The sequence below is a fragment of the Eulemur rufifrons genome, chromosome 7, assembly GCF_041146395.1.
Source record: "Eulemur rufifrons isolate Redbay chromosome 7, OSU_ERuf_1, whole genome shotgun sequence".
In the NCBI taxonomy this organism is placed as follows: domain Eukaryota; kingdom Metazoa; phylum Chordata; class Mammalia; order Primates; family Lemuridae; genus Eulemur; species Eulemur rufifrons.
In genome coordinates, this window is record NC_090989.1 from 98,803,025 (window position 1) to 98,830,951 (window position 27,927).

At 36.5% G+C, this 27,927-nt stretch overlaps 1 protein-coding gene across 1 annotated transcript in view; it reads right to left on the bottom strand.

Annotated features, from left to right (window-relative positions):
* Nucleotides 1–27,927, bottom strand: part of PPM1L (protein phosphatase, Mg2+/Mn2+ dependent 1L) — a 259,267-nt gene that overhangs the window by 59,087 nt on the left and 172,253 nt on the right. Inside the window, exon 2 of the mRNA XM_069475298.1 lies at nucleotides 17,295–17,469. Within this exon, the coding sequence (XP_069331399.1) occupies nucleotides 17,295–17,469 (175 nt within the window). The remainder of the gene's footprint in view (nucleotides 1–17,294; nucleotides 17,470–27,927) is intronic.

Here is a 27,927-nt window from a genome sequence, read left to right on the forward strand (position 1 = left end):
AGAAGCGATCTCATGAGCTGCAGTCATCCCATGGCATTTGCCCTACTCCTCTCTTGCCCACGTTGCCTTACTCACTCAACTGTTTGTAGAAGGCAATAATATGGTTGCCACTCTTGGCAGTGTCTACCCCAGAGATCCCCTTATTTCTTCCTCAATCACGAACTCTTCTTAGAGAATCTATCTCTTCCAGAGTCAGGAAAGGAAAATTTCGCTGCCTCCTTTGCCACAGCTGATATGACCATAGAATGATCCTATCAAGCCATAGAATGAGTCTAGCCAGTCAGATTCCCTACTTCAAGAATTTAAACCAAGAAACAAAATGAAGCTGGTAGCCCAGTGTGACAATTTAAAAACCCATTTTATAACCTATTCTAAAATGCAATCAGACTATCTTTCCTACACTACTATCATAATGACAGTAACTGCCTAATAATTGTACTAAAACTGAACTAAATTCTAAATTCATATAGGAGAAGAGGAATAAGCCCTAGACTAGAGGCAGATTTACTTAAAGTTAATGAAGCTTAAACTTGAGGGCTACTCCCTTGTATAAGCCCTTTCCAAGGTGTAGGTCACGTGTTTTTGGAAAATTTAGAGAAGATATTTGGAGAAGTAAGAAGTAATCAGATAAGACCAAGGTCTCTCTTAACTCTGACATCCCCTTGGCCATATTCCCTCTTGTATACAGTGATGTCAGATTGGCCTCTGGCTAGGACCCAGCTAAGAGGAACTTTAGTTAAGGATACATCAAATTTGCATATAGTGAAATATATTTATGTAGTTTGTCATTATTTTCACATACTGTTAAGTTCTTGCTAGCAAGTTTTCACAGGCCTGTTGGGGGGAAAAGCTAGTATTCAAACCAGAATTTTGCTGGCTGTAAGGCCAATGATGTCACCATTACACCATGCTGCCTTTCATATGGTTGGTGGTCCACAAATGGCCTTGAGCTTCTTAACTTTAAGTAACAACAGATAGTCTATCCTGAGCCACCTACTAACTTTTGACACTCTCTCCCACTTGCCTACTTGGTGCCAGCACACCTTTCTAGTCCTGTTGTCCACTGCTGCACGACCTGTACACGATATTCTAACCAAACCGGACACCATGCCTTTGCCGGATCACGTCCTCCCTTGACCTGAACCAGTCTTGTTCCGTTACGTCTCAGCAGGTTCTTATGGATAGTGTGACATTCAGGGAAGATAAACAAAACTCATTATGCACCATTACAGCAAGGACAATAACAACAAATCAGTTAATGAGTACTATAAATTCAAGGAGGATTTATGATTAGTCACTACATAAGAAAACTTCCAGAACCTAATATCTTTTATCCCCTACATGCAAGAAACTTTGATAGAGGTTTTCCCAGATTTGGCAGAAACCCTAGAAATTTACATGATACTATCAATAACAAATTGAAAAGCTGAAGGAGACTTTCTGAAGTATGAGTTAAAAAACAAAGCAAAACAAAATCACACAAATTTTGTTCAACCATGCCAAAGGAAAGATTAAATTATTTTCCTAATCCTTCTGTAGGAAATGATATTACAAACTCACTATTATATGAAGAAGTTATCAAAGAATGTGCTGCCAAAATATGTGCGAAAAACTATAGCAAATGTCAGACAATAGCATATATCAGGCAATTAATTAATAAAAAATAGTTTTTTTCTAAATTCTATGGTATTTGTTAGCTTTTTAAAATTTGTAACATATTGTGATTTTTCTCATTCTAAATAAATCTTCATTTTTATACCTATATTTTATTCTTTTTTCCTAAAAAGGTATTCCAAATTGTGTAAACGTTAGGCCCCAGAAAACTTGGGCCTGTCCCTGTCCTGCCTGAGGAATCTGACTAACCTATTAGGAAATGTGGGAGCCTCTGAGCTCTACAATCACCGCCATTTCCATTCTCAGTTTGTTCCTTTCGGTTACTTTCCAGCATCTACCAACAGGCTTGTGGGGCATGGGTAGCAAGAGCAGGTTAATGATCCAAATACCAGATGGCTCTCCATGAGTAACATCTCACTCCATTTCTTCAAAGAAGCTGGATGGTTCAGAGTTCAACAACTTGATCTCCATTGAGACTTTGAGACAAATGTGTAAGTGGACAGTTTTATTTTTACTGGGCAGGCATATGCTGGTTTTTATAAATGGAATAGCTTCTACTATATAATATACCACTAAGAATTGTTCAATATGCCTCACTGTCAAAATTTTGAAATGCATTTATGGTTTTGTTTTTATTTATTTATTTTTTTTGGTGGGCGGGTGTTCCCTGAGAACCTATGCCATCAACATAGGCATCTAAAATAAAATAAAAAGTAATACATTAATAATACTTGGAGAATATTTATCTGTTTAAAGAGTTGAGAGTGACTGTCCATAAATATTAAGATTTAATTTTTGGTGAGAGAAAATGGTTAAAAAGAGGAATGAAAGGCCAAAAATTTGAATAAAATATCCTTAGAGAGGGTACATTAGCTCCTTTAGATAGCATATCAATTCAGGTAAATAAATAAGTGATGATATTTATTCAACACGTAATAAAGATACATCAGAAACCTTCAAGGAAAACAAATCACCAATGCTCAAACACCCTAAATGTTATCTGAGAGAATTTTACTAACTAAAGCTACTGGTAAATGTTGGTTATCTCCACTTGCTGCAAGGAGGAATAACCGAGGAGAAACAAACTTCCAATATGGAAGTGAGAATAGCAGTTTCTCAAGTTTTAAGTGCTAGCTTTAGAGAACATTAAAAATTATTAAAAATTCATTTGAACCTCACTTAACGCTACAATGGGACATTGCCTGATAGGTGAAACCACATTTTAATGAGATCCTTTTGTCTACTCTAGTAAGGAAACTGTGATGATGTCTAAACTGGTCTTGCCCTCCAAAAATGTTTGCTCTATAGTAGTGAGTCTTAATCTTGGCCATGTAATGGAATCACCTGGGGAGATTAAAAAAATACTGATGCCTGAGTCTCACTGCTCAAAGATTCTGGTATAATTGGTCTGGATATAGCCTGGGAATCAGCCCCTCAGGTGATTTTGATATGCCACCAAGGTTGAGAACTATTGCTCTAGAGTAGTTTCTCAACCTTGGCACTATGGACATTTTTGGCCATATAAATTTTGCTGTGGGGGGCATTACAGAGAATACTTAGCAGCATCCTTGGGTTCTACCCACTAGATAACACTGGCCCTCCCTCCCACAGTTGTGACAACCAAAAATGCATCCAAACATTGCCAAGTGTCCTGTGGGTTAGAGGTAGAAATCACCCCTGGAGGAGAACCACTGCTGTAAAGGAAAAAGTATTATAGTAAATCAATTTTATTCTTTTTGGCAGTTAGAAGACAATTTCTGACAAAGAAAAGCAGGGCCTAATTTGAGACTCTAGCAAGTAGAACCCAGTGGGCACCAGTGAACAATGCATTGATCGCCAACCCACAGAATGTAACTGAGTACCCTCAAATGTTTGGAGATATAGGAAAATGCTGAGAATGTCATAAATTTAGTATAACTTCAAAGCATCCATTTAAAAATTAACACAACTGCAGCTAGTCAGGGATTTACAGATTAGAAGTGGATTTGACCATGTCTGTCATATTTAACCTCATTCCATTTTGTAAGGCTTTGATATTACCAAAAAAAAAAAATTGCTAAACTCTTCTCAACAGGCAACTATTTTTAGACAAGCTCATTTTCTTCAGTGGCTGTGGAATACTGATTTGCCCTACAGAGGAAGGTTTAGAAAGAGGTACAGTCAACTGAAGGGGCCTGAAGCTACTGTCATTACGGCAAAAAGGGAAAATTAATACATTTAATTGTACTCTGAGCCCTAAATCTTCCTGCATTTTATTTGCAAATGCAATTAAATCAGGCCCATAATACTTTCAGCTGTGATTTTAAAACACATGTAGGCCTGCAGACAAGCACACAAATTTGGCTGTTTATTCCTTTCTATTTATGCCAATACTTTTCACAAGCTGAGTCTTGAGTGCAAAATTCAAACGCATCTCTGATTCTGTGAGGGCATTTTCATTTTCCCTAGCTCCTTAACACTAAAATCTCAGATTAAATTTACCATAGATCACAAAGCAATTTAAAAAAAGAAATAGGTTAAAAAATATATGAGTGCTCTCAATATAATGTTTTTCTCAAAACATTTTTTAAAACCTAGCCAACGCTGAAGCAATCCCTAGGAAATGGGGGACAGTTACTTAGCTCCACCCACATTCTTCTTCCTCTAAGGCAGACACTTTGAGAGATTCACGTGTTTACTGCTGTCTTCTTTAGGAACAAAGAATCAGAAATGGAGATTTGGTAGAAAAGTACATGATCACAGTAAGGGAAATTATGGCATAGTAAAAAGACAAGAAGATAAATTCAATGACTTTCTTATTTTTTCTCCTTTACTCTTTCTCTACACAATAGAAAAGACAACCAGGAGCAATAAAGGAAAGTAGGAAATTTTATACTGAGGGCAACTGAAGGGTCAAATATTGAAAGTCAAATATAAAGGCAATTTATGTAGTTATTCTACTCATCCATTTTAAAAATTAAAAACAGAAAAAGTCATGCAATTAACAGATATGAAAATTTAAAATGGGATAAATTTTATACAGTTAAAGGAAAGAAACAAAGACAGAAAAATAAAGAGGGGAGGGAGTGATGAAGGAGAGACAGAGAGAGAGAGACTTCTTTACCAACCAGAGAGTAATGCCTTAATCTTGAAACATGTAGGATACTGCTGTGAAAAACTAACCTGCAATTTCAAAACTGCAGAGATAACTGAGCACAGTGTTAGGAAGCTCTAGACGGAAATATCCTCATAAGTCAGAGGAGTCAGAAATGATATTCAAAATACTTTAAAACTGATACCTCAAGGACACAGACATTGGTCAAATAAAATGTAAGCTACAATTACCAGAAACAGTGCTGAGTCTAAATCATCCTAAAACCATCCTGGTGCTGGAATGCAGGGCTAAACACTCCAGCTTTGAACTTACGGAAAGCAAGATGTAGGTGGTGATTAGAAAATGAGATGAAAAGGTAATGATAATAGAGAGGAAAGGTGAAGGTAGAGTCAGAGTAAACATTTTTGCAATGCAGCCTGTGATCTTCCAAGGGCCCCGCAATGACCCCACTTGCTGGTCTTTGTACCCTTGTGTAGTATGAATACTTCCAAACCAGATTAGGGTCGGTCTGTGTGACCAGTAGCATATGGTAGCAATTATGATATATCACTCCTGATATTAGTGTTATAAAAGACAATGGCTTCAGCCTTGGGTGCTTCCTTGCTCTCTCTTTCTTAAATGTATATAGCTCACATTAATTTCAGCGTTTTATATTAGAAGTGTTTTTGGTCTCTATTTAGAAGTTTGGTGATATTTTTATGGCCAGAAATATGCTATAGGAACTTAACTATTGTTTATATCAATTAGCCTATGCTAAAATTTGTTTTGTTACACATAGTTTCACTTAAAATTGAAGTTTCCAAGAACCTATCAATAACGTTGAGGACTTACTGTATATGAAAGTATATACCACAATTTGAAAGGGCCCAGGTATTAGAATTCATTAGCCATAAAAATGAAGATGAGTCAATTATTTTGGTTTAAGCTGGGAAGCTGCTCTGTTGAGCTGTTCTATCATATAAAACAACCTCTTTTCCTTTCATCTTCTGCTATAAGCAAGACTTTTCTATAAATGCACTTGAACACTCTCTATATTGGACATATCCATATGCTATATAGGAGCTTTGAAAAAACATGAATAATGTATTCCCAGCTTTTATAGATGGTTGTTTTACAAGAAATGACCATAAGATTAACTCACATTTGTTTGCTAAAAAGTTGTTTTAAGATTTCATTTGTTGTACTTGTCTGGAACAATTCCTGTGCACCATTTCACACTCTCCTGCTTCCACCTCTTACTCCAGACACCAGTGCAAGGAACAGTTCAGTCCAGATGCAGCTTTGGCCTGAATTATTTATCACTTGCTTCCTTCCCTGGAGATTCCCTGATGCTAAGGTGTGGGATGCCCACAGAACCCACTCAGCACTTGGGCCCATGCAAACTAGAAATGCAGGGAAGTTAATGTCTGTGGAACTACCCATGACCAATATGGGGATGGGACCAGTAGCTAAATGGTTCTACGATGCTATTCATAAGCTGCCTTAGAAGGTACCTAGGGTTACACAACAGTTATCCTTAGGAGAGCCCAACTCTGTACGTGTCCCCATACTAGCTTTCCCTTGTTTCCTTTTTCATTCCCAGGGCCCTTCACTCTTGCTCCTTGGGATGACATTCCTAACTAAACTATCTGCATTCAAGCCTTTTGTTTCAGGGCCTACTTTTGGGGAACCCAAGCTAAGACAATTTTTTTCCTCTGATTTTTTTCTTCATTTTGGGGGGCTACAGCGTGATACTTTTTATTATTATTTCAGCATATTATGGGGGTTCAAATGTTTAGGTTACATATGTTGCCTCTGCCCCGCCTGAGTCAAAGCTACAAGCATGTCCATCCCCCAAACGGTGAGCACTGCGTCCATTAGGTGTGAATATACCCATCCCCTCCTCCCCCTCCCACCTGCCCAACACCCAGTGAATGTTACTACTGTATGTGCACTTAAGTGTTGATCAGTTAATACCAATTTGATGGTGAGTATATGTGGTACTTGTTTTTCCATTCTTGTGATACTTCACTTAGAATGGGCTCCAGCTGTATCAAGGATAACACAAGAGGTGCTAGATCACCATTGTTTTTTGTGGTTGAGTAGTACTCTATGGTATACATATACCACATTTTATTAATCCACTCATGTATTGATGGGCACTTGGGTTGTTTCCACATATTTGCAATTGTGAATTGTGATGCTATAAACATTCTGGTGCAGATGTCTTTTTTATAGAATGTCTTTTTTCCATTTGGGTAGATGCCCAGTAATGAGATTGCTGGATCAAATGGTAGTTCTACTTGTAGCTCTTTGAGATATCTCCATATTGCTTTCCACAGAGGTTGCATTAGTTTGCAGTCCCACCAGCAGTGTATGAGTGTTCCTATCTCTCCACATCCATGCCAACATTTATTGTTTTGGAACTTTTTGATAAAAGCCATTCTCACTGGAATTAAGTGATATCTAATTGTGGTTTTGATTTGCATTTCCCTGCTGATTAGAGATGTTGAGCATTTTTTCATATGCTTGTTGGCCATTCGTCTGTATTCTTTTGAAAAGTTTCTGTTCATGTCCTTTGCCCACTTTTTAATAGGGTGGTTTGATTTTTTTCTTGCTGATTTTCCTGAGTTCTATATAGATTTTAGTTATCAGCCCTTTACCAGATGTGTAGCATAAGAAGAACATTTATACAAGGTGCCTTGTGATAAAATCTTTATAAACTTTAGTGCCAAAAGAGAAATTGTCTCCACTGAAAAACTGTTTTATAGTTTTATTTTGTCAATTAAAATAGTGAGAATTTTGTAACTCCTTATATTTCTCTTTTTGCCCTGCTTGTCAGATAGCTCAGGGGAAATTAGATGCCTAACTAAAGTATATTATTGTACTTTATGCTACAGTATTCTTCATGGATAATATCCTTGCTGCTTTCATTTATGGCTTTGATTTTCAATTTTTATTGTAACATTATTATTGTAATAATGGCAAATCAAACTTTTAGGAAACAAGTAGGATATAAATAATAACAATGTAATCTGTGTTATTTCCCTCCTTGAATGAGACAGACTAAGATCGAAGAATGAAAAGCCCTGACTCAGGTAAGGGAGAAGCCAGTTAAGGTGTGACTTTGAAGCAGGTCCTAGAAGATGGATTCATAGAGACAGCAGTCAAAGATTAGCAATAAATTCAAAGGGAGGAGACTTCTAATTGAACTGTTCTTCCTTCCCCATTTCTTAGACTGACTCAGCACCTAGCCAGAACCTGGTACATAGCAAATGTTTGTGTTGAATGAACGGTGTTTGTCCTAGTGATTTCGCCATAGTGAATTTAAGAGTTCCCTTGGATTGATTACAGAATTACAAGAGCACATGCAGGAGCTTCTCCAGGGTATATACTACATAAACTCTTCATCAAACCAGCCTCATCAAAAATGGCCTAAGCCACACAGCCTTGAGACAAGGACATTAACTAAAGAAATAAACACAAAGAGAATTCCTCTGGGCACTAGAAGGTAGCTTAAAACTGTGCCTTTCAGGAAGCAATTTACCACATGAAATTTCCGAGTGTCTAGTAGATTCCAAAGATTGAATTTAACATCTTGTGAAACAACATTAAACAGCAGCCCAGCTGCCTATGATTACGGATCTTCAGAGTCTGCAAGTCAACCAGAGGATGCATTTTGCTTACTTACCTCTCACTACTACAAGTGGACAGTCACAATACATTAGAAATCCTGGCACTTTAAAAACGATCTTATTTTTCGCTACAAACTGAAGGTCTTACCATAAACTTGGAACTCATTAAAATTTATTACAAGCATTCCAACACGGTCTACAAAATCTTGGTTACAAAATCCCAAAAGCACAGAACAGAAGAGATACAGATAGCATTGGCATCCTGTCTCCAGCCAGCCAACGCACTCTAAATTGTAACCACCTGGTACAATTATTTTCTCTGAAGTATACATATTTTCTTCAGTCCTTGTAATCAAATAGTACTTCAGAGACAGGTAGTAACATTCTTTCCCTTGTGGCAAACAATGACAAGTTGATTAGAAAGATAAACACAGCTCCAGTTCAAATGTTCTAATCACTAGGTGGCACTTCCTGATTCTAAATCTCAGCTGGTTTCCAGCATTCTCAGCAAAGTTCTTTAAAAGGCAGAATTTTATTTTGCCCACCATAAAACTTTGATCAATGTATTTTCAGAATGGATATGAAGTCTTCTATTAAAAAGGTGAGATGAAGCTAGAGAATAAGATTTTTAAAAAACCTCCCCATCATACCACTTTTACAAGATTCAGTCTGAATTACCATTTTTCTACTTTGGAGATCTCATAAGCAAATAGGAAATGCTGATAACATTAATGTAAGCTAATTAAAGTAAACTAATTAAAATTAGTTGAAGAGCAACACTTAGAATGGATCTGTATAAGGCACTGGCATATAACCACAGTTACAGAAGCAAAGAAGAAAAAAAGCACTGCTCAAAGCCTGCCTTTAAAAAATGCAACTGACATTAACATTCAAGATAAACAGTTCAAGAGACTTATGGGTTCTCTTATGATTTTCTGATTTATTTAGAACTCTTTCCCAATCTCAAACCTAATTTCTTCTTCCTCTGCACATCTACTGTTTCTCTACCTTTTCCCACATTTAAAAAATGTTCTGAAATATATTTATATTATTCCTATAATGAAAAAATAAAACAGACTTAATTTCTTTACAGAAAGTCAGAAGTTGGTGTCAGAGGTTGCACAGCCAATATTGAACTTCCTTTTATAAGTTTCTTTGGGGTCCCTATTTCTGTCTTCCTTCCAAATCCTCCAATTCCTGTCAGCAAGCCCCTGGAGAGGATATCTTTTTGAGCTCAGAAATGGCATCCTGATTGAAGATATAAAGTAAGGAAACCTCAATGTCACCTCTTCCCTTAGGGGGAGTATTCAAACTATACTGTGAAATTCACTCTATTTGTTAGAGTGAAGTACTTCCTGCAAATGCCTTTTACTACATTTTTTATGTTCTTAGAAAACCTGGAAAGGCCCTAAATAATTCACACACTCTTTCCTGGGTTTGGTTTCTGGATGTGTGTTCAATTTTTTCCCCATGACGGTAAATGGCTTTCCTTTTGAGATCACTGATTACTATGACACTAATGGCTCAATTAAAACGTAGATGTAACTTTCCGTTACCATCTATTTTAAGAGGAATAAAATAAGCTCAATAGGAGGTAACCCTCCAGCTACTTCCTAAATTGCTTACAGCTCATTCTCCTACCCTTTTAAGAAGCTATTTTTTTTCCAAAAAAAGTACATTATAGTGGTTGGTGTGTCTTCACTGCAGGTAGCTTTGCTTGGGCTCAGCTTTCACAAATTTCTAATGGAGAGCGGCATCAAGGAATCACAAAGCAAAGTTTGAAAAATTAATGCTGCTCCTTCTTTCTCACCTCTGGGAAAGCGGTATGTGATTGTAAATGGATCTGCAGGTCCCTCAGCTTAACTGATGCGGAAATGAACACAAAAAACAATCAGCTGAGTTCTCTCCTTTCCTCATCTGCACTATCAAGTTAACTTTCTATTTGTAAGTGCTCTTTCTAGTTGGTAGAAATATGTGCTCACTGGAAAGCTATGTGGTGAACTGTAACAACAGAAATAAAGGCCTTGCTGGTCTGCGAATTCTGAGAAGAAGAAGATCTAAGCAGCAACTTAGGCAACTATCTCCAGGCCTGCAGCAAGATAGTACCTATACTCAGTTTTTCCCAAGGAGGAAAGTACCCAGTTCTTTAGTCCTAATTAATTCCAGACTTCTCCAGTTCCCATGGCTTAGGGTTCTTGAGTCTGTGACAGAGAGTATCACTCTCAAATAAATGTGCCTTTTCTCCTCACAGTTCCTGCAAACACAAAGTATTACAAACCATACCACTTTATCCTTAAAAGGGAATACATAGGTTAGTTATTCATGCCCAAATAAAAACAAAATTAAAACTAGAATTTGAGATCACTTACAGAAACATGAATAATACTCAAGCACAAAAATAAACAATGAGAGTAAAGATTTCCCTCTCTTGGTATTTCAACTCATCAACTTTTGCCCACTATGACAAATAATGAATATTTTGGTTATTGATGCTCTCTGAGACAGTGTGAAATGTCTATCAAAATGCTATTTTGATCTCTTGTTCTCAGATTATACCACTGCTTTCTTTAGAAATTTCTCTGTGGCAAGCCCAATCTACTGAAATGTGTATGAACTTGTACTTCAATTAAATAAAAACATTAATAGATCAAATGCAAACCTATCTTACTTATTACTCTGGATTTTGCTTAGTATTAAAAAACACTCATAAAAGGATCTAAAACTGTCTTAACAAGGACTCATAAATGATAGCTCAGAACCTCTTCTTCCAAAACCTACTTTTGTTTGACTAATACGATCTTATTCCTCATCTCACCAATAAAAGTATGCCTGGGCATACTCATGTGCAGATGCTATGAAAGTTGAGTGATGGTCTTCTTTTAGTAAGAAATTAGGTCCAAATTATGTGGCATGTGCAAAAGAGAGGAGAAAGGCAACAGAGCAAACAGAAAACCCAAAGCTACATGCAACCTTGCAAAAAATTATAGCTACCTGAATTTTCCACTGTCAAGAGACCAGAAGCATAGTTTTAGAACTGGAAGATATCTATGAGATCCTGTTCATGCCATCAATTTATGGGAAAATGGGCTTTAGGAAGGTTTGGTGACTTGCTCAAGGTCACATGACAGGTTGGCAGTGGAGCTCGGAATAGAATCTGGGTCTTTTCGTTCCAAGTCCTCTTTCAGTTATACCACAACACATCTTAATTCCTGAAATCATCGAAATCTTTCATTTAGACAAAAATCTGTCTAAACTGGTGTCATGAGGGCAGACCCTTTGTGAATGGGATTAGTGCCCTTATAAAAAAGGCCCCAGAGAGATCCCTCACCCCTTCTGCCATGTGAGATTACAGCAAAAAGGCAGCTATCTATGAGGAAGCAGGCCCTTACAGACACCAAATCTGCTGGCACCTTGATCTCGAACTTCCCAGCCTCCAGAACTGTGAAAAATAAAGCTCTATTGTTTATAACCCAACCAGTCTATGGTATTTTGTTATAGCAGCATGAAAAGATTAATATACTGGCTTACACAATTCCTGTTTTTATATACAGAGTATAATAAACATTATTGAACCTTTTCTCTGTGAATCAAGGCCACCATTAAGAAGAACAATGATGTCAATGAATCTGTGAATGAGTCTGTGAATGCTAATAATGACTTTGAGTGTAGTACAATGTTGGGGATCTGATAAGTGCTTTTTATGGATTTGCTCTTTGCTCTCATTCCTTACTGTTCTCAGTGTCACTTCTCCAAGTATCACCCCCTTTCCTCACCTTCTAATTTTAATTCTAAACTCTTATGGTTGCTGAAGTCTATACTCTAGAGTAATATGAAATGCAGCAAATGCACAGCACATTTCTTGTAGCATTATTCATAATAGCAAAATAAAAATTAAAACAAAAAACATTAATGTCCAACATAAGAGAATATTTAGTGAGTGGTACTTTCAAATAGAATATTATCTAGCCATTAAAATTATCTGAACATGAAGAGGCTTTAATGAAATGAGGAGGTACTTATTTAACAAATGTTAAGTGGAAAATGCAGGATATAAAACTACAAGATACTAACCACATTTTAAAATGCTTAGAGAGAAATATACCAAAATGTTTACAATGGTAAGATACTAATAATTATTATTTTCTTATTTTCTGTTAAACTGTTCTTCATCTTTCCACTTATTTCCACAATTAAGGTGTAACACTTAAAGTCTGAAAAAGAATTTAGAAAAGAAAATATGACCTAGCTAGTCATAACTATATAAAATAAAAATATGTAGATTCTAGGTGAGACTCTAAAGCTTCTGTTGTATGAACTTGTCCACAATTCTGTGACATTGTATGGTTCACACACATGGTTTTTGCTCACTTCCCATATCTTTGCTGAATTTCAGGTTGGTGGATAGTTAAATTGTGGATGGGCAAAGCATTAATGTACATATGTATTTAAAAGGGAAGAGACAACACACAAATATAAAAAGACAGGAAAAAAGGGTAGAGAAAAAAAGTTCTGAACTAATGCTTTTAGATAAGTGTCTAAGGGTTTTTTTTTTTGTTGTTTTTTTTTTTCCATTAATTGGTTTTTAAAAGTTTGGAAGTCACAAATAGTGGTAATTGTCATTAAGTCACTCAGGCTGATTTATCAGTGGATGAGCATTAAAGACAAATTAACCTCTCTAGAGACCAAGATATTTTCTAACTAACAATTAACTACCTCCTAAAACTGAGATAGCTGAATTAAGAATGTGAGAAAGTCAAAACTAAGAGCATGGAAAGAAGCTAAGCAGCTGAAACAAATCAGTGTGTTAGTATAGATGCTCTTCAACTTACGATGAGGTCACATCCAGATAAATCCATGGTAAGTCGAAAATATCCTAAGTTGAAAATGCATTTAATACACTTAACCAACTGAGTATCATAGCTTAGCTTAGCCTACCTTAAACATGCTCAGAACACTTACATTACCCTACAGTTGGGCAAAATCACCTAACACATAGCCTATTTTATAATAAAGTATTGAATGTCTCATGTAATTTATTGAATACTGTACTGAAAGTGAAAAACAGAATGGTTGTGTGGGTACTCAGGTTCAACCATGATAAGTCAGGGACCTTCTGAATGGGATGGTTATATCTGAAGGTATTGAATACTCTTACCAATTTTCCATCCTAATTTCTTTGTATTACAATGAAACATTTTTCTGTTAAATAGTAATATCTTTTCCTATTTTCTCCTCTTCCTTTCACTGAAATCATTAATATATGGGTTATGGAGGAGAAGGTAGGGACCTTTTGAATTTACAACACACAATGACACTCATTGACTCATACATGCACACAGCCCCCACCAAATCTGCCGCCCTGCATCACCTCATGCAGAGAGGACCAAAGGCAAACTGAGCCCAGAGTGGGTGATTTGACAAATAGATGTTGTTTGACTTATCAAAGCTTCTGAAGATAATTTTTTAAAATTTCCCTCTGCCTCCTCAAACACTACCTGCCAAGAAAAGACTAAGAGTACAGGTGACCCTTGAACAACATGGGTTTGAATCATGTGAGTCCACTTATATGTGGATTTTCTTCCCTCTCTGCTATCCCTGAGATAGCAAGACAAGCCTCTCCTCTTCCTCCTCCTTCTCATCCTACTCAATGTGAAGATGATGATGAAGATTTTTATGATGATCCATTTCCACTTAATGAATAGTAAATATATTTTCTTTCTTATGATTTTCATAACATTCTTCTCTAGCTTACTTTATTATAAGAATACAGTATAATTTTTAAAAAATTATTATTATTATTTTAGAGACAGGGTATTGTTCTGTTGCACAGGCTAGAGACTGATGGCATGATTGTAGCTCACTGCAGCCTGGAACTTCTGGGCTCAAGCAATCCTCCTGCCTCAGCCTCCCGAGTAGCTGAGACAATAGAAGTATAACACCACGCCCTAATTTTTTAATTATTTTGTAGAGACAGGGTCTCATAATGTTGTACAGGCTGGTCTTGAATTCCTGGCCTCAAGCAATCCTCCTGCCTCAGCCTCCCAAAGTGCTGGAATTATAGTCATGAGCCACCACACCTGGCCAGAATACAATACATAATACATATTAACATATAAAAATATGTTAGTTGACTGCTTATGTTATCAGTAAGGTTTCTGGTCAACAGTAGGCTATTAGTAGTTAAGTTTTGGTGGAGTCAAAAGTTATACATGGATTTTTGACTTTGTAGGGGGTTGGTTCTCTTAAACCCCATGTTATTCAAGGGTCAACTGTACTTTATTTATTTATTCATTTTTGAGACAGAGTCTCACTCTGTTGCCTGAGCTAGAGTGCCGTGGCATCAGCCTAGCTCACAGCAACCTCAAACTCCTGGGCTCAAGCAATCCTACTGCCTCAGCCTCCCGAGTAGCTGGGACTACAGGCATGCGCCACCATGCCTGGCTATTTATATATATATATATATATATATATATATATTTTTAGTTGTCCAGCTAATTTCTTTCTATTTTTTTTTTTTAGTAGAGACAGGGGTCTCGCTCTTGCTCAGGCTGGTCTTGAACTCCTGAGCTCAAACGATCCTCCTGTCTGGGCCTCCCAGAGAGCTAGGATTACAGGAATGAGCCACCATGCCCGGCCTCAACTGTAGTTTAAACCAGTTTGAGGGACAGACAACATCCAAACCTGTTCTCATTCAACATTAGTGGCATTAATTAGCATTTACAATATGATTTCTAAGGACTTCCCAAATATATATTTTATTATATACAAATACATAAATCACAAATTTATAATATTTTATTATAATGACCTTGAGAGATATTATTAGCTCTACTTAATAGATGAAGAAATAGAGGTTCTAAGAGGTTAATTTGTTGACGAACACACTAGTATTATGTTAGAGGGAAGGCCTGGAATTTAGATTCTCTAACTCTCAATCCTGTGTTTATTTCTACTATTTCATGCTACAGAGTTTATTGATAGATTGATTCCATGCCAAAGTAGTTGCTACTAAAAGCCACATACAAGTATACCTCTGAAGATTAATAGTTGCTCAACAACAATGTAGGAGAGTGGAAAAGTATTGCTGAAGAAGGGAAAAATGGAGTGGTGGGTGGTTGCAGCTGATGTTCATTTTCACTTTGGTGATTACTTATCACCCTTCATCCACTAGAATGCATCCCCATTCTCTTCACAAATATAAGTTCACCATTTGTCCTTCAAGGTTTAAACGAATGCCCTACCTTAAAAAATTCCATGGAAAACTTGAGCCACTCTCATTATTCCTTGACTCCACATCTCAGCTTAACTTTAATAGCTTGTGGATATTACAAGATATAATTGTAGTTCCAAATCACTCAGGAATTTTTCTCCAGAGGTCATACATGTATGTTTTATTTCCCCAGCTAGACTTTAAGCAAGATCTATGTTTTCTACATCTCAAATTCCTCCCCATCTTTTCAATGCTCTTCTTTCTTTCTTCCAACTGCCTAGTATATTGCTATGCATTCAATGATTGCTTACCGGGCAAATGAGAACCTGCATTAGGTGGTAAAAGCACAGCTTGATTAGTAATTAGGAGGTTGGAGTCCCTGCGGTACAACTAAGTAACTGCATTATTTCAGGCAAATCTATGGGTCTCAGTTTTCATACCATAAAATGGTTATGGGGATAGGCAGTGGGTGGACTTAGGAGTTCTATGATCTATGAGATGCTATGAATCTTTAAATATTATTTTGATTGGCACTGATCACAACTTTACTTTATTCCATCAGGGATGAGAGAAGAGATGAATAAGAATTCCAACGAGAAGAATAATTAAAGTAAGACAAATAAACCATCCAACAGGCAAAAAAAAAAAGCCAATGTTTCTGGAAAATTAATAAAGCATAGGTGAATCAGAGAAAGTAGAGATGTTCTGGGCAAGGTTAGAAATGTAGATCCTGCTTAAAAGGGACATGAAGGGGTTAGAAGGTGGAATGTAAATGGGGAAAGCTTAATAACTAGAAAATTGTATTAGTGGTTAGGCAAATGTAGTCTAATTTTTTTTTTTTTAAATCTCTTCTGTTTGTTATTCAAGCTTGAAACCAAATATTAATAATGTCAGTATTAAGCATGCTTAGATTATGATGAAGAAAATAAGATGGCATGCTAAAAGTATTATTGTGGAAATAAAAACAGAAGTTCCTGGCATTAAAATAAGGATTAATACTATCAACATTGGACCATCAGAAGCCTATTTTCCTGTACGTTTTCTTCCATTTTTTTTTTTTTTTTTTTTTTTTGGTGGCATAGGGAGAGGTATGGCAATTTTAATCAGAATATTTCTGCTGCTTAAGTTTAATTTTATTAAAGATTTCTAATAATGCCAAGTAACACTACATTCATTTCATTAAAATCTGGTTTTAGCTGACAGACCATATAATAGATTAAAATGGTATTATGAAGAGATCTGTCTATAACTTCATTAATAAGCTCCCTTGGATGAGATGAACTTTTGGTGAGCAGTGAAACGAAGTCTCTGGTGTGGTAGTCTCTATGTTGCTAAGAAAAAGAAAGTCAAGTTCAGTTTCACAGTTCAAGAAAAAAATAGTACCTCTTTAGAAAAGACTCTGAAATTTAAAAAAAATCTGAATCAAATAACAGTTCTTGGATTATAGGCTGTAAAGGTTTTTGGCTGGTATCCAAAACTGAAGTAACACTTTAAGAGTACATGGTTAATAAAAGGCCAGAAAAATTCCATTAAAAAAAAAAAAAAGCAAAAACTTAAAGGGATTTGATATGAAAGAGCCATTTTTAAGAACTTTCTCACAAAGTTTTGATACTAAAACTGCAGAGAAGAAATTTACTATTAGTCCACATTACATAACTTTGAATCCAGTTTGCCCTTAACCTTCTACCTCAAAAAAGGTCCCAAGTTTGCAAAATTTTGCAAAAGGAAAAAAAAATTGTGTGTGTATTAAAGACAAACATACCTGCTTCATCATAAGATACGGTCAATTTTTCCAGCATTTCTCGGTCAATTGACAGAATCTGCTGTTCAAGGATGGTCTGGTAAGACAATACACTATTTTCTTTGTCTTTCTCATAGTCCTGAAGATGGTGTTTAAGGGCCTCTGGGAGTCGAGATTTTACATATTCAGCTGCAGTCTGCAGATAAAACAGTCAGAGAACTCCATTAGTACTTCTCATCTTAGCCTTTTCACTTACCCTGAGGTGCTGTAGAGAAAACTCAAAGCACTGTGGAACCAACCCTCCAGACAAGCATGTCCTTGTCATTGTCACTTTTAGACTCCACTGCACCTAATGAGGTGGATCTTGAAATAAACAGAATCACAGACCTCTAAGAGTTTTCTACCAGGTGTAAAGGTATAAAAGATGACGGAATTGGTTTGATATTAACAGAGCTAGTGCTCAGAGTTTCAACTATGACAGTGAACTCTAAAGGCCCCATGATAGTAATTTTGCTAGATACAAATTTGACTTGCCCTCTTCTAGAATGCAGAAGATAGTCACTCATCTCAGCAGTGAGCCCATCCATGCTATGCCATTCACATCCCTACTTTGTTTTGCTAACCTCCACTCATTTATGGTTACAAAAGAACTCTTGTAAAGTGTACAGATAGGACAGCCCTCTGCTAGTGCTGATAATGAAATAATGGGATGAAGAGATCTAAAACAATGATGTCCCTTAACCTGAAACAAAAGAAAAGAACTAACTGTTCACCACTTAAATGTTTTAGCCTTTATATATATTAATTTGGGCTTTTAAAGAATTATCTTGGTTTTTCGCATCTACACTATCTGTGCAACACACTCCTAACATCTGAAATTACATGTGGTGATTTCAATCAGGTAAGCACATTCCACCTGGGGTTAGGAAGGAAGACATGCATTTTGAAAAAGACCTCCTCAAAGATTCTGATCCGTTCTTCTGGCGGACTGGTGGCTCCCTCCCACTTGAGAATCACAGTGCTAGTTAAACAAAACTTTATGGGAGAAGTTAAGTGATAGAATGGCATGGCATGTATGAAGCAGGGGAATTCTGAAATTCTGAAAACGTATCTCTCGAGAATGTCAAGTTTAGCATCTCCCTGCACTGCAGTCCTTCTTCACTTCCATAATGTCTAAAGTTGATAAATCAATAAATGAAGTTATACATATATTGTTTAAAATTATATTCATAATGAATAAAAAACTTTAAACTGCAAAAAAAAAAAAAAAAGAGGATAGCCTCTGGGGCAATCTTTGCCTAGAATGAGGCAAAGACTCATCTACATAGTTCAATTTTTAAAAGTCCTGTGGTATTCTATTGCACAGGAGGGTGCCTATGGTTAACAATGAGATATTGTATATCACAAAGTAGCTAGAAGAGAGGTTTTTGAATATTCTTAGCACAAAGAAATGATAAATGCATGAGGTGATGGATATGCTAACTACCCTGATTTGAACATTATACAATATATACATGTATTAAAAGATCAAATGTACCCCATAGCTATGTACAATTACAATTTGTCAATATTTAAAAATCCTGTACAGCTATTAATTGTATAATTTAAAATCAGTATGAGTTAAACATGCACACACACACACACACACACACAGACATATATATGATACATGCTTATCAATAGAGGTTCAGGTTTTTTCATTTATAGAATAGTATGCTCGATAGCCTTTGGAAAAAATATAGTAGGACTATGTGTACTGTAAGAACATACAGAACACCACGATATATTGTTGAGATTAAAAGACACAGTTACAGAATATCAGGGATAGTGTATCCTTTTTATGTACAGCATACATATATGTATATATTGTATTTAATGTCATATATGTATGGGAGAAGATATGGAAGGATATACTCCAGTTGTGGAGGATACTTTTTACTTTCCACATTTCTGTATTTTTTCCATGTTCTTACTATGATAATTTTTAAAAACTATCTTTAAAATATATTTCTTTGTAAACTTTATAGTTTTCCTTTTAAATGTTAGCACAATTTAGGATGAAAAGAAACTTGCCAGAACCATGACAATTGACTTCCCAGGAAAAGTCCACTGGGAAGTGGTGAGAAAAGCTATAGTTCACTCCTTAGAGTAGCCAAAGATAGCACACAATATTTTTTATTTCCAAATATATATTTACATTCCCTAAGTCAGTTGCTGATGAAATTACTACTTTAAAATATCACCAAACATTGTGCAATTTAGCTGCCAGGCAGCTAATGCAGAACAAATAAAATTATTCCATAAAATGTAAATGGACTCAGCACATTTGCACAACATATTTAATTCTAAAATTTAATAATTTTCTTATGACACTGGAAAATGAAGAGACACACTGCAGAATAACTATTTTTAAACTTACACTATCTTGCTATTCAGTGTAACATCTGTTGTTAATTTTTTTCCTTGGAATACCTATGAGGTATAGGAAATAGTTCCATAATTCACATTTGACAAATTATGATGGACTCTATGTTGCTGAAAGCACATCACGTATTTCCTTCCAATTGTACCCACTGATTTATTTGAAATGAAGTTTACATTTCTAATTACAGCCATGATATAGATCTTTGAACAGGGCCTTTATCTTTGACTATATTGGAGTTATATTTTGGCATTTCAATTCTAAAACAGTATAACTTCATGTGTACAGTTCTTTCTATTGCTAAAGATTCTTAAGAGGAATGGAAAGAAACAACCTAGGCAAAATATTAGATTCTGCCAAGATATTTTAAGAAATTACCTGTATGCTGAGGTGATGCTCTAAATGTATTCAAATAGCAGTTAAATCTATGTTCAAGAATGAGCTTATGATCAAAATCATGTTAGTAACTGAGATTGGAATTACTCTACAAGTAATAGATAATACAAAGAGCAATTTAAATTTTAAAACTTTGCTAATTCTAAAAGTGAAGTGAAAACAAAATAAAAATATGTGATTACTTATCTATTCTTTATCAATGATAAATGCTATGGAAAGTTTAAGTCCTAAATAGCATATTCTTATAAACTAATTATTCTGATACAACAACATTATTACTATCATCAGTATCTTGCATGTATGCAGTACTTTATGCTCTTCCAAGCAATGTATGCCCTTTTCATTCTGTATCTTGACAATAACTTTGAGTGAAAGTAGACAAATTATTGGTTTTGGTCAATCCTTTATATCCTTCAGAGTTTGGCTTAAATGCTATGTATATACTGTGTTAGTGTTGCCTAACCTAACTTCTGTGAACACCTAAGAGCACCAGTCTTCCAATTCTTGCCTTTATTTCTTCATTGGCAACAGGTTTGATTCTGCTAGGGACCCTTTGAAGAGTCATGCAGAATGTACCTCAGAACTGCACGTGTGAGTTAAGGGTTACCTCATGGGGTGTTAATTCCCCCAAAGGCCCAGGTTTGTGCTTATCCAAATATATCCTAGGTGGTGCTAGAAAAGCGTCAGGGCAGAAAGTGGAAGAAAGTTCACAGATTCCTTCTGGTTAGACCTGAGAAGATGGTGGCCTCAGCAACAGCCGAAGTAAAAAGATGAGCTAAAAGCTTACGCGGCTGAGCACAAAAGTTGCCCAATGCACCTTCTTACAGAATTTGCATACATTTATATTACTCATGCCAGCTTCAGTCTGGAAGACAGTAAAGGGCCAAAGTAGACCCTATAAAAAGAACTCAGTGAGTGAGAAGGAAAAAAAAAAAAAAAAAAAAAAGGAGAATCATTAAGAATTTAAATTCTGGGAATACAATAGGTAGAATGCTGATGCTGTTCGTTAGGCTAAAAAACTATTTACTATTACAGTGCTATGTTCTTTAAGAAACAATTGATACATATTAAAGAATTTTGGGGGGGTGCAAAAGTATATTTTAAGAGCTGCTAAAGCTTCACAATTCATCTTAAAAAGAAAAGCTGTGAGCCGGCTAACTCTAATGTATTGACTGACTGCTGAGTAAAGCATATTAGACTTGACACTATTGGGAGAACAAGCCTCTATCATAAAGGAACCTGCAATTTCAATATGCAAAGAAAGCACACATACTGGTGGAGGCAGACATAGTCTTTTCTGAAGACTATAGCATTGTTGTCTTTATTCAGAAATCTGGAAAGGATATAGTTTGAATACTTGTGCCCTCCAAATCTCATGTTGAAATTTGATCCCCAGTATTGGATGTGGAGCCTGGTGGGAGATGTTGGGGTCATGGGGAAAGACCCCTCATGATTGGCTTGGTGCTGTTCTCTCAGTGATGCATGAGTTCTTGCTCTATTAGTTCATGCAAGAGCTGGTTGTTTAAAAGAGCATGGTACCCCTCCTCCTCTCTCTTGCTCTCTCCTCTCACTAGGTGATGTGCCTGCTCCCCTTTTGCCTTCCATCATGATTGGAAGTGGCCTGAAGCCCTCACCAGAAGCAGCTGCTGGCACCATGTTTCTTGTGCAGCCTGCAGAACCATGAGCCATATTAAACCTCTTTTCATCAAAAAAAAAAAAAGAAAAAGAAAAAGAAAGCACACATGAAATACTGGAAAAACACATTTTACAAAGCAATACAAAAATAGGCATGAATCTTGAGATAAAATAATATACTTATTTAATATATGAGCTATGTTAAGTTCTGAGCAGCCTCTAGGGAGAGAAATTAAGATGGGAGAGGGGACACAGAAAAATAATCAGGAAATCATTCTGGTGGAGTTTAAAAAGCAATTTTGAGATAAGAGGCATTTACTTACTGGAGGAAAGAAAAGCAATCTAGAAAGCAGTGAGTGTGAGTTCATTGGGAGAAATAATTAGAAATGAAGTTGATAAAATTAGGAGTATGAGAGAGCTGGCAGCTGGAGAAGTCTCAACTCCCTGTTAAACCAGGGAGTTCTGATTTGTAGCAGTTAGTATTAGGAAACAACTGTAACATATTAAAGAGTGAAATAAATGATCAAATCTTGTTTGAGAAACAATGTGCTTGAAGCTGAGTTTAAGATGCACTGAAATATTATAGAATGAGATAAAAGTGAGACAAGTAAAAAGTCTGAAGGAAAAGAAAACTGGCCTTCTACACTGTTGATTGGAGAATAAGTCAGACAATCTTTCTGGACAGAAAACGAAAAAATGTAAAAAAAACTTTAAAATAGTTTAAACCTTTTACCTAGCAATTATCTTTCAGGAATTTATTTTAAGGAAAACTGAAAGATGCGCACAAAGCCTTGTGTACAAACATGTTTATAAAAATGTTATTCATGATAATGAAAATCTGTCTAGAAATTGGTTGATTAAATTATGGGATATTGTGTAATGGAGTACAATGCAGCTATTAAAAATCATGTTATGCAAGAATACTAAATTATGTAGGAAAATGCTTATAATAAAAAGCAGATTACTCCAGCCTGAGCATGAGCAAGATGCCATTCTACAAGAAAATAGAAAAATTAGCCAGTTCGGTGGCACTCGCCTATAGGCCCAGCTATTCGGGAGGCTGAGGCAGGAGGATCCCTTGAGCCCAGGAGCTTGAGATTGCAGTGAGCTATGATGACACCACTGCACTCCAGCCCTGGGTGACAGAGCGACCCTATTTTGAAAAAAATAGATAAATAAAATAAAATAAAATAAAAATTACAAGATAGTTTATATACTACATGTATGAGGGAAAAATGGCTAAGTTACATTAATGTATATCATAAGTTAACTCAGAGTAGTAAGAGTTTGGGTGACTTTTACGTTTTTCTCAATGTAGTAGTCTGCATTTTCCAAATTTTATAAAATAACATTAATATTTCTGTGTGCCAGCACTGTGCTGAACACTTTAAATATGTTAGCTTATTTAATCCTCACAGCAACCCCAAAATGTTTTTACAGGTGAAGAAACAGACTCAGAGACTCATCCTTGGTTATGCAGTGAGTAGTGGAGCAGGAAAGACCAATCACCTTTGAACTGGAGAGAAAAAAAGACACAACTAACTTTTTAAAAAGAAAGTAATGCTTTCTGTGGTCATCTTTTTCCAAGGTAAAGCAGCCCCAGGCTAGGATAAAGCCCATGAGAAGAGAACAAAAGAGCTCAGCAGCAAAGCTGCCCAACAAGTGAAAAAGAAAAACGTAAACTGTCATTAATCTTCAATGCTGCATAACTGGAAGCTAAAGATGATGGTAGAGCTATTGCGAGTAACGGGAAAAGTGAGTACAGTGAAACAATATATTAAATTTACTTTTGAACATGTAACTGTAAACCTGAAAACTATCCATCTCTCCGTCTTTTAGGGAATATCCACCACCACCACCACCACTACCCTTCAGGGAAAAAATAACTCCGAGAGGAAAAGGTGTTAGCACTCAGAAGAAAAATATCAGACCAATGATTTTGGTTGCAAGTTTCCAGAGAGGCAAAAGCTTCTTTTCAAGAAAAGATATTAAGTGATAGTGAATTAAATTCTAATAGAGCTTTGACTAGAAAAAGATCACAAGTAAATTAGACTTATGTTTCGAATCACTTTTAGCTTTTTTCTCTGGAAATGTGCAGAAGTCAACTTACTATTCATTTTGGCCTTTAGTGGACTTAAAAACAGGTTTCTGATGTCCATAGCTGTGAAAATATACCTCATGATATTATAATTTTATTAAATATTGCATATGTCAAAGTTGTAGAAGTTTTTAATTTTTTGCTCCTTCCTTTTTAATCAAATGTTCTATTTTATTACCAATTCCAAAACTTAGTGTATAGCATGCAATTTTGTAAAGTTTTAGATATGTTAATCAAAAGAAAGAAAACTCCCCTATATGCAATAATTTCTTACTTAAAAGATATTTTTAAAACCAAGAAGTGGATTTCATCATCAAGTTTGTAAAGAATTGGGTTGTAAATGTTGGTCCTGACATAGAGATCCAATTTCAAAATAACTTTGAAAAACCAATAGATGAGGTTTTAAGATTTTAAAACGTGGGACACGCATCTTAAAAAGAAGAGGAACTTTTGCCTCAAGGATGGTCTAGAGAATGTTTTGCCAAGACAAAAAAGTTTTAGAATTTTAATATCTTCCAAATTCTATGCTTTTATAAATTACCCTTCCCCCTCCGTTTTATTTAACACACACACACACACACACACACACACACGGGACTGTAATTTGAGCAGAGAGAAATTCACAAGCTCCACTGAACTGAATGGGACAAATAATTTATGGCAGTGCCTTTCAGTTTATATTTACACCACATATATGCCTAACTTGGAACACACAGTGCCACTGCTTCGGATATGCGTGTTGACTGTGAATGGACACAACCTTCTAAAGCTAGACCAAAAGGAGACTAAAGCAAAGGGCTGATCTCTGTATCTGTGTCAAGGATAAATTTAACACTGATCTCACACACAATAAGATGCTAGATCTGGCTGTAAGGGCATCTGATCAGTGACCCTCTTCTGTGAGGAGACTTTGGCACTGAGGAAGACAGACATACAAGAAAGATTAAGATGAGAAATCAATACTGCAAATACTGAGTAGAAAAGGGGCTGAATTTTGGGAAATGGTAACTCAGGGATGATTGCAAGGTATTCAGAGGTTAAAGAAGAAATCATCACGAGAATCCTTCAAAATTCATGCCAGAAGAAGACAGAAAGGACAAGAGAGTAATATTTTCTTGCAGGCAAGGTTTCCCTGCCCTTGAAGGGAAGTGAATGTGTGTTTGCTGATTTAGCAGCAGCCAGCACACAGACCACATGTTAATTTACTTAGCTCCACCTTGGAATCCATCTTTCTTATGGTAACATATCATTAACTTTTGACAGCTGCTCTTTGGCTCCAGGCACTTTAAAACAAAGTCAGAGTGAGTGACCTTGCCCACTAGGAAGAGGACATAAGGCAAGGGAGTCATTCCTCTCTCATGCCTGCCAAGAGTGTCATTTCTTGCCATTTTTAGTCTTTGGCACTTCTAACCTGGAGAGGTTATTTAAATAAGAAAAGCATCTTTGCGATGACCATTTTGCACTCCTGAATTCATAATGCTGCCTCAAGAAGGCAAATTTGATTCCTTCAAGAGATATAGCATTGGGAAAAAAGTTCCAGGCTTAAACCAGAAGCATATAAATGAAATCTTATGCCTATTACAGAGATTTAAGATTGCTCTGGAGAACCAAAGCTGCAGACATGCAAATGCTAGTCAGTCATGTGGCAAAATGACCACTGCAGAGGGCATAACACTCAGAATGTGAAGGACTTGAAATCATATAACCTACTTAATATGGAGACTGAAGTCTTCATTTAGTTTAAATGAAAGGTGATGACTACCAAGTTATAGATTATTCAGGACAATTCCTCTGGGATTCCTCATGTGACATACTTTTAATAACTTTATCAGTCATCTAATTTATATTTAATCTGACATTATATTTATGTGATAGCACCAAGCATGCCCAAGTCTGAAAATATAACTCAAATCCCACATCCTATATGAGGGCTTCCCTAATTGCAGATGGACACTTTTGTATATAAAAACTAACTTACCTCCTTCTTCCAGATCCCGACTTTCTAATTGCAGTAAGATACAATTTAGACTAGGTGTCAGATATTTTTCAGCCATGTGGTCCATTTTCCTTATCTTATTATTTTGATCAAAATCTACATTCAAACTCTAAAGGATTAAAAAATTTATCTGTCGAGTAGATGTGGCAGGGAGGGGATGGGTGTATACATACATACATAATGAGTGTGATGTGCACCGTCTAGGGGATGATGGACACACTTGAAGCTCTGATTCGGGGGAGGGGGGAGAGGGGGCAAGGGAAATATACATAACATAAACTTTTGTACTCCCATAATATGCTGAAATAAAAAAAAATTATCTGTTTACAGTCTAAAGAAAAGTTGAGGTTACTTCCCTACCACCAAAGTGATGAATGAATTCTTTGCCCCTCAATTATCATACATATTCCAGGGAAAGGTTAAGGGATTCAGGGGAATAGGTTATACTAGTTCCATGGCCTTTCTCTTAATTTTTTTTTTATAGCACACACATACACATTTAAGGTCTCCTAAGAGATGGCAACAACAAAAAAAATGGCTTCATAGCAGATTTTTTCATAGATCTGTTGAGAAAATGAGCAGCACTCAGCCAAAGCAGTCTGGCTAAATTTTGTGATGGGTTATCTTTTCAGCAGTTATAGAAAGAAGAAACTGTTTCATATTCTATACACTTGAGATCTATAGAAGAAAAATGCAAAGTAAAATTTGTTTATAGAAAGAAATATGTTTCATATTTCAAAGAAAATTATGGTTAATTACTGATAAAATTTCCTTCCATTTCTGAATCTTGGGCAGTAGAGCTTGGGGAAATATTAACTTCCATCAGTGCTATCCAAATGTATTCTGGAAAGTTCCATGCAGAATGCTAACTGAAAATGCCCTGTGGGAATTCAGAAAGCCAATGGGACTAACTGTTATAAATGAATTATAAAACACTCATGAGTTACAAATCAAAAAGAACTCTATAGCTATGAGAGTAGAGCAGCCCCTCAGGGAGGTAGCCAAACAGACAATATGTTCCTCGTCTGGAAACCACTGTTACTACAGGAGCAGTGCCAGACAAGCCCCCCTGGGTCTCACCAGGCTTTTTAAGGTGTACCTGCAGAAAGCAGGTGTGGCCAGGGTGGCAGGGAAGCTCCAGATCAATGCCAGTTGGCCTGATGTCTCCAACCTGACATGACATGAAGAAGTGCCTTCATAACCAGTATTACATTTAGGCTCCCTGTATGTGCAGTAGGGGTGTGGAGAAGGGTGGTCCTTTCTGTCCTGGAAGCTGGTAACTGCCTTAGTGTGAATGGATCCTTATCCCCAAATCGTTTTCCCTTTCAGCTTTCTTTGATGCCTAAAATTCTATCATTATGGCTTAAGTCTTGGGCTAATGCCAGCTCTTCCCCTATCAAAAGGCAAATATTTTAAGGAAGAGTAATACACTAAGTAATGTTCAGGGGTTTTTTTGGTTTGTTTGTTTGTTTGTTTTTTTGAGACAGAGTCTCACTCTGTTGCCCGGGCTAGAGTGCCGTGGCGTCTGCCCAGCTCACAGCAACCTCAAACTCCTGGCCTAAGCGATCCTACTCCCTCAGCCTTCCAAGTAGCTGGGGCTACAGGCATGCACCACCATGCCTGGCTAATTTTTTCTGTGTATATTTTTTAGTTGTCCATATAATTTCTTTCTATTTTTAATAGAGACAGGGTCTCACTCTTGCTCAGGCTGGTCTCGAACTCCTGACCTCGAGCGATCCTCTCGCCTCGGCCTCCCAGAGTGCTAGGATTACAGCTGTGAGCCACCATGTCCGGCCAATGTTCAGTCTTAATGTGGACAAGTTGATCAGATTTTTACTACAAGGAGGTAGATTGAGAAGTAGCAAGGTACCCAGGAAAACTCCTGGGAATGGGGTATAATGCGGGAAAGTAAAGATAAGGAAAGACAAACTCGGTCTACTCTGAAATTTAACTTTACATGGAGGAAAACGCAAATATCTGTACCGCTTGAAGGTTTAAGTTACTCTTCCCCATCTCTGGCTCCCTCTTCAAGATCTCCCATCAAAGCTTCTTTGAGGCCAGCCTAACCAGCAAACTTAATTTGTTCGATCTCACACATGGATAAAAA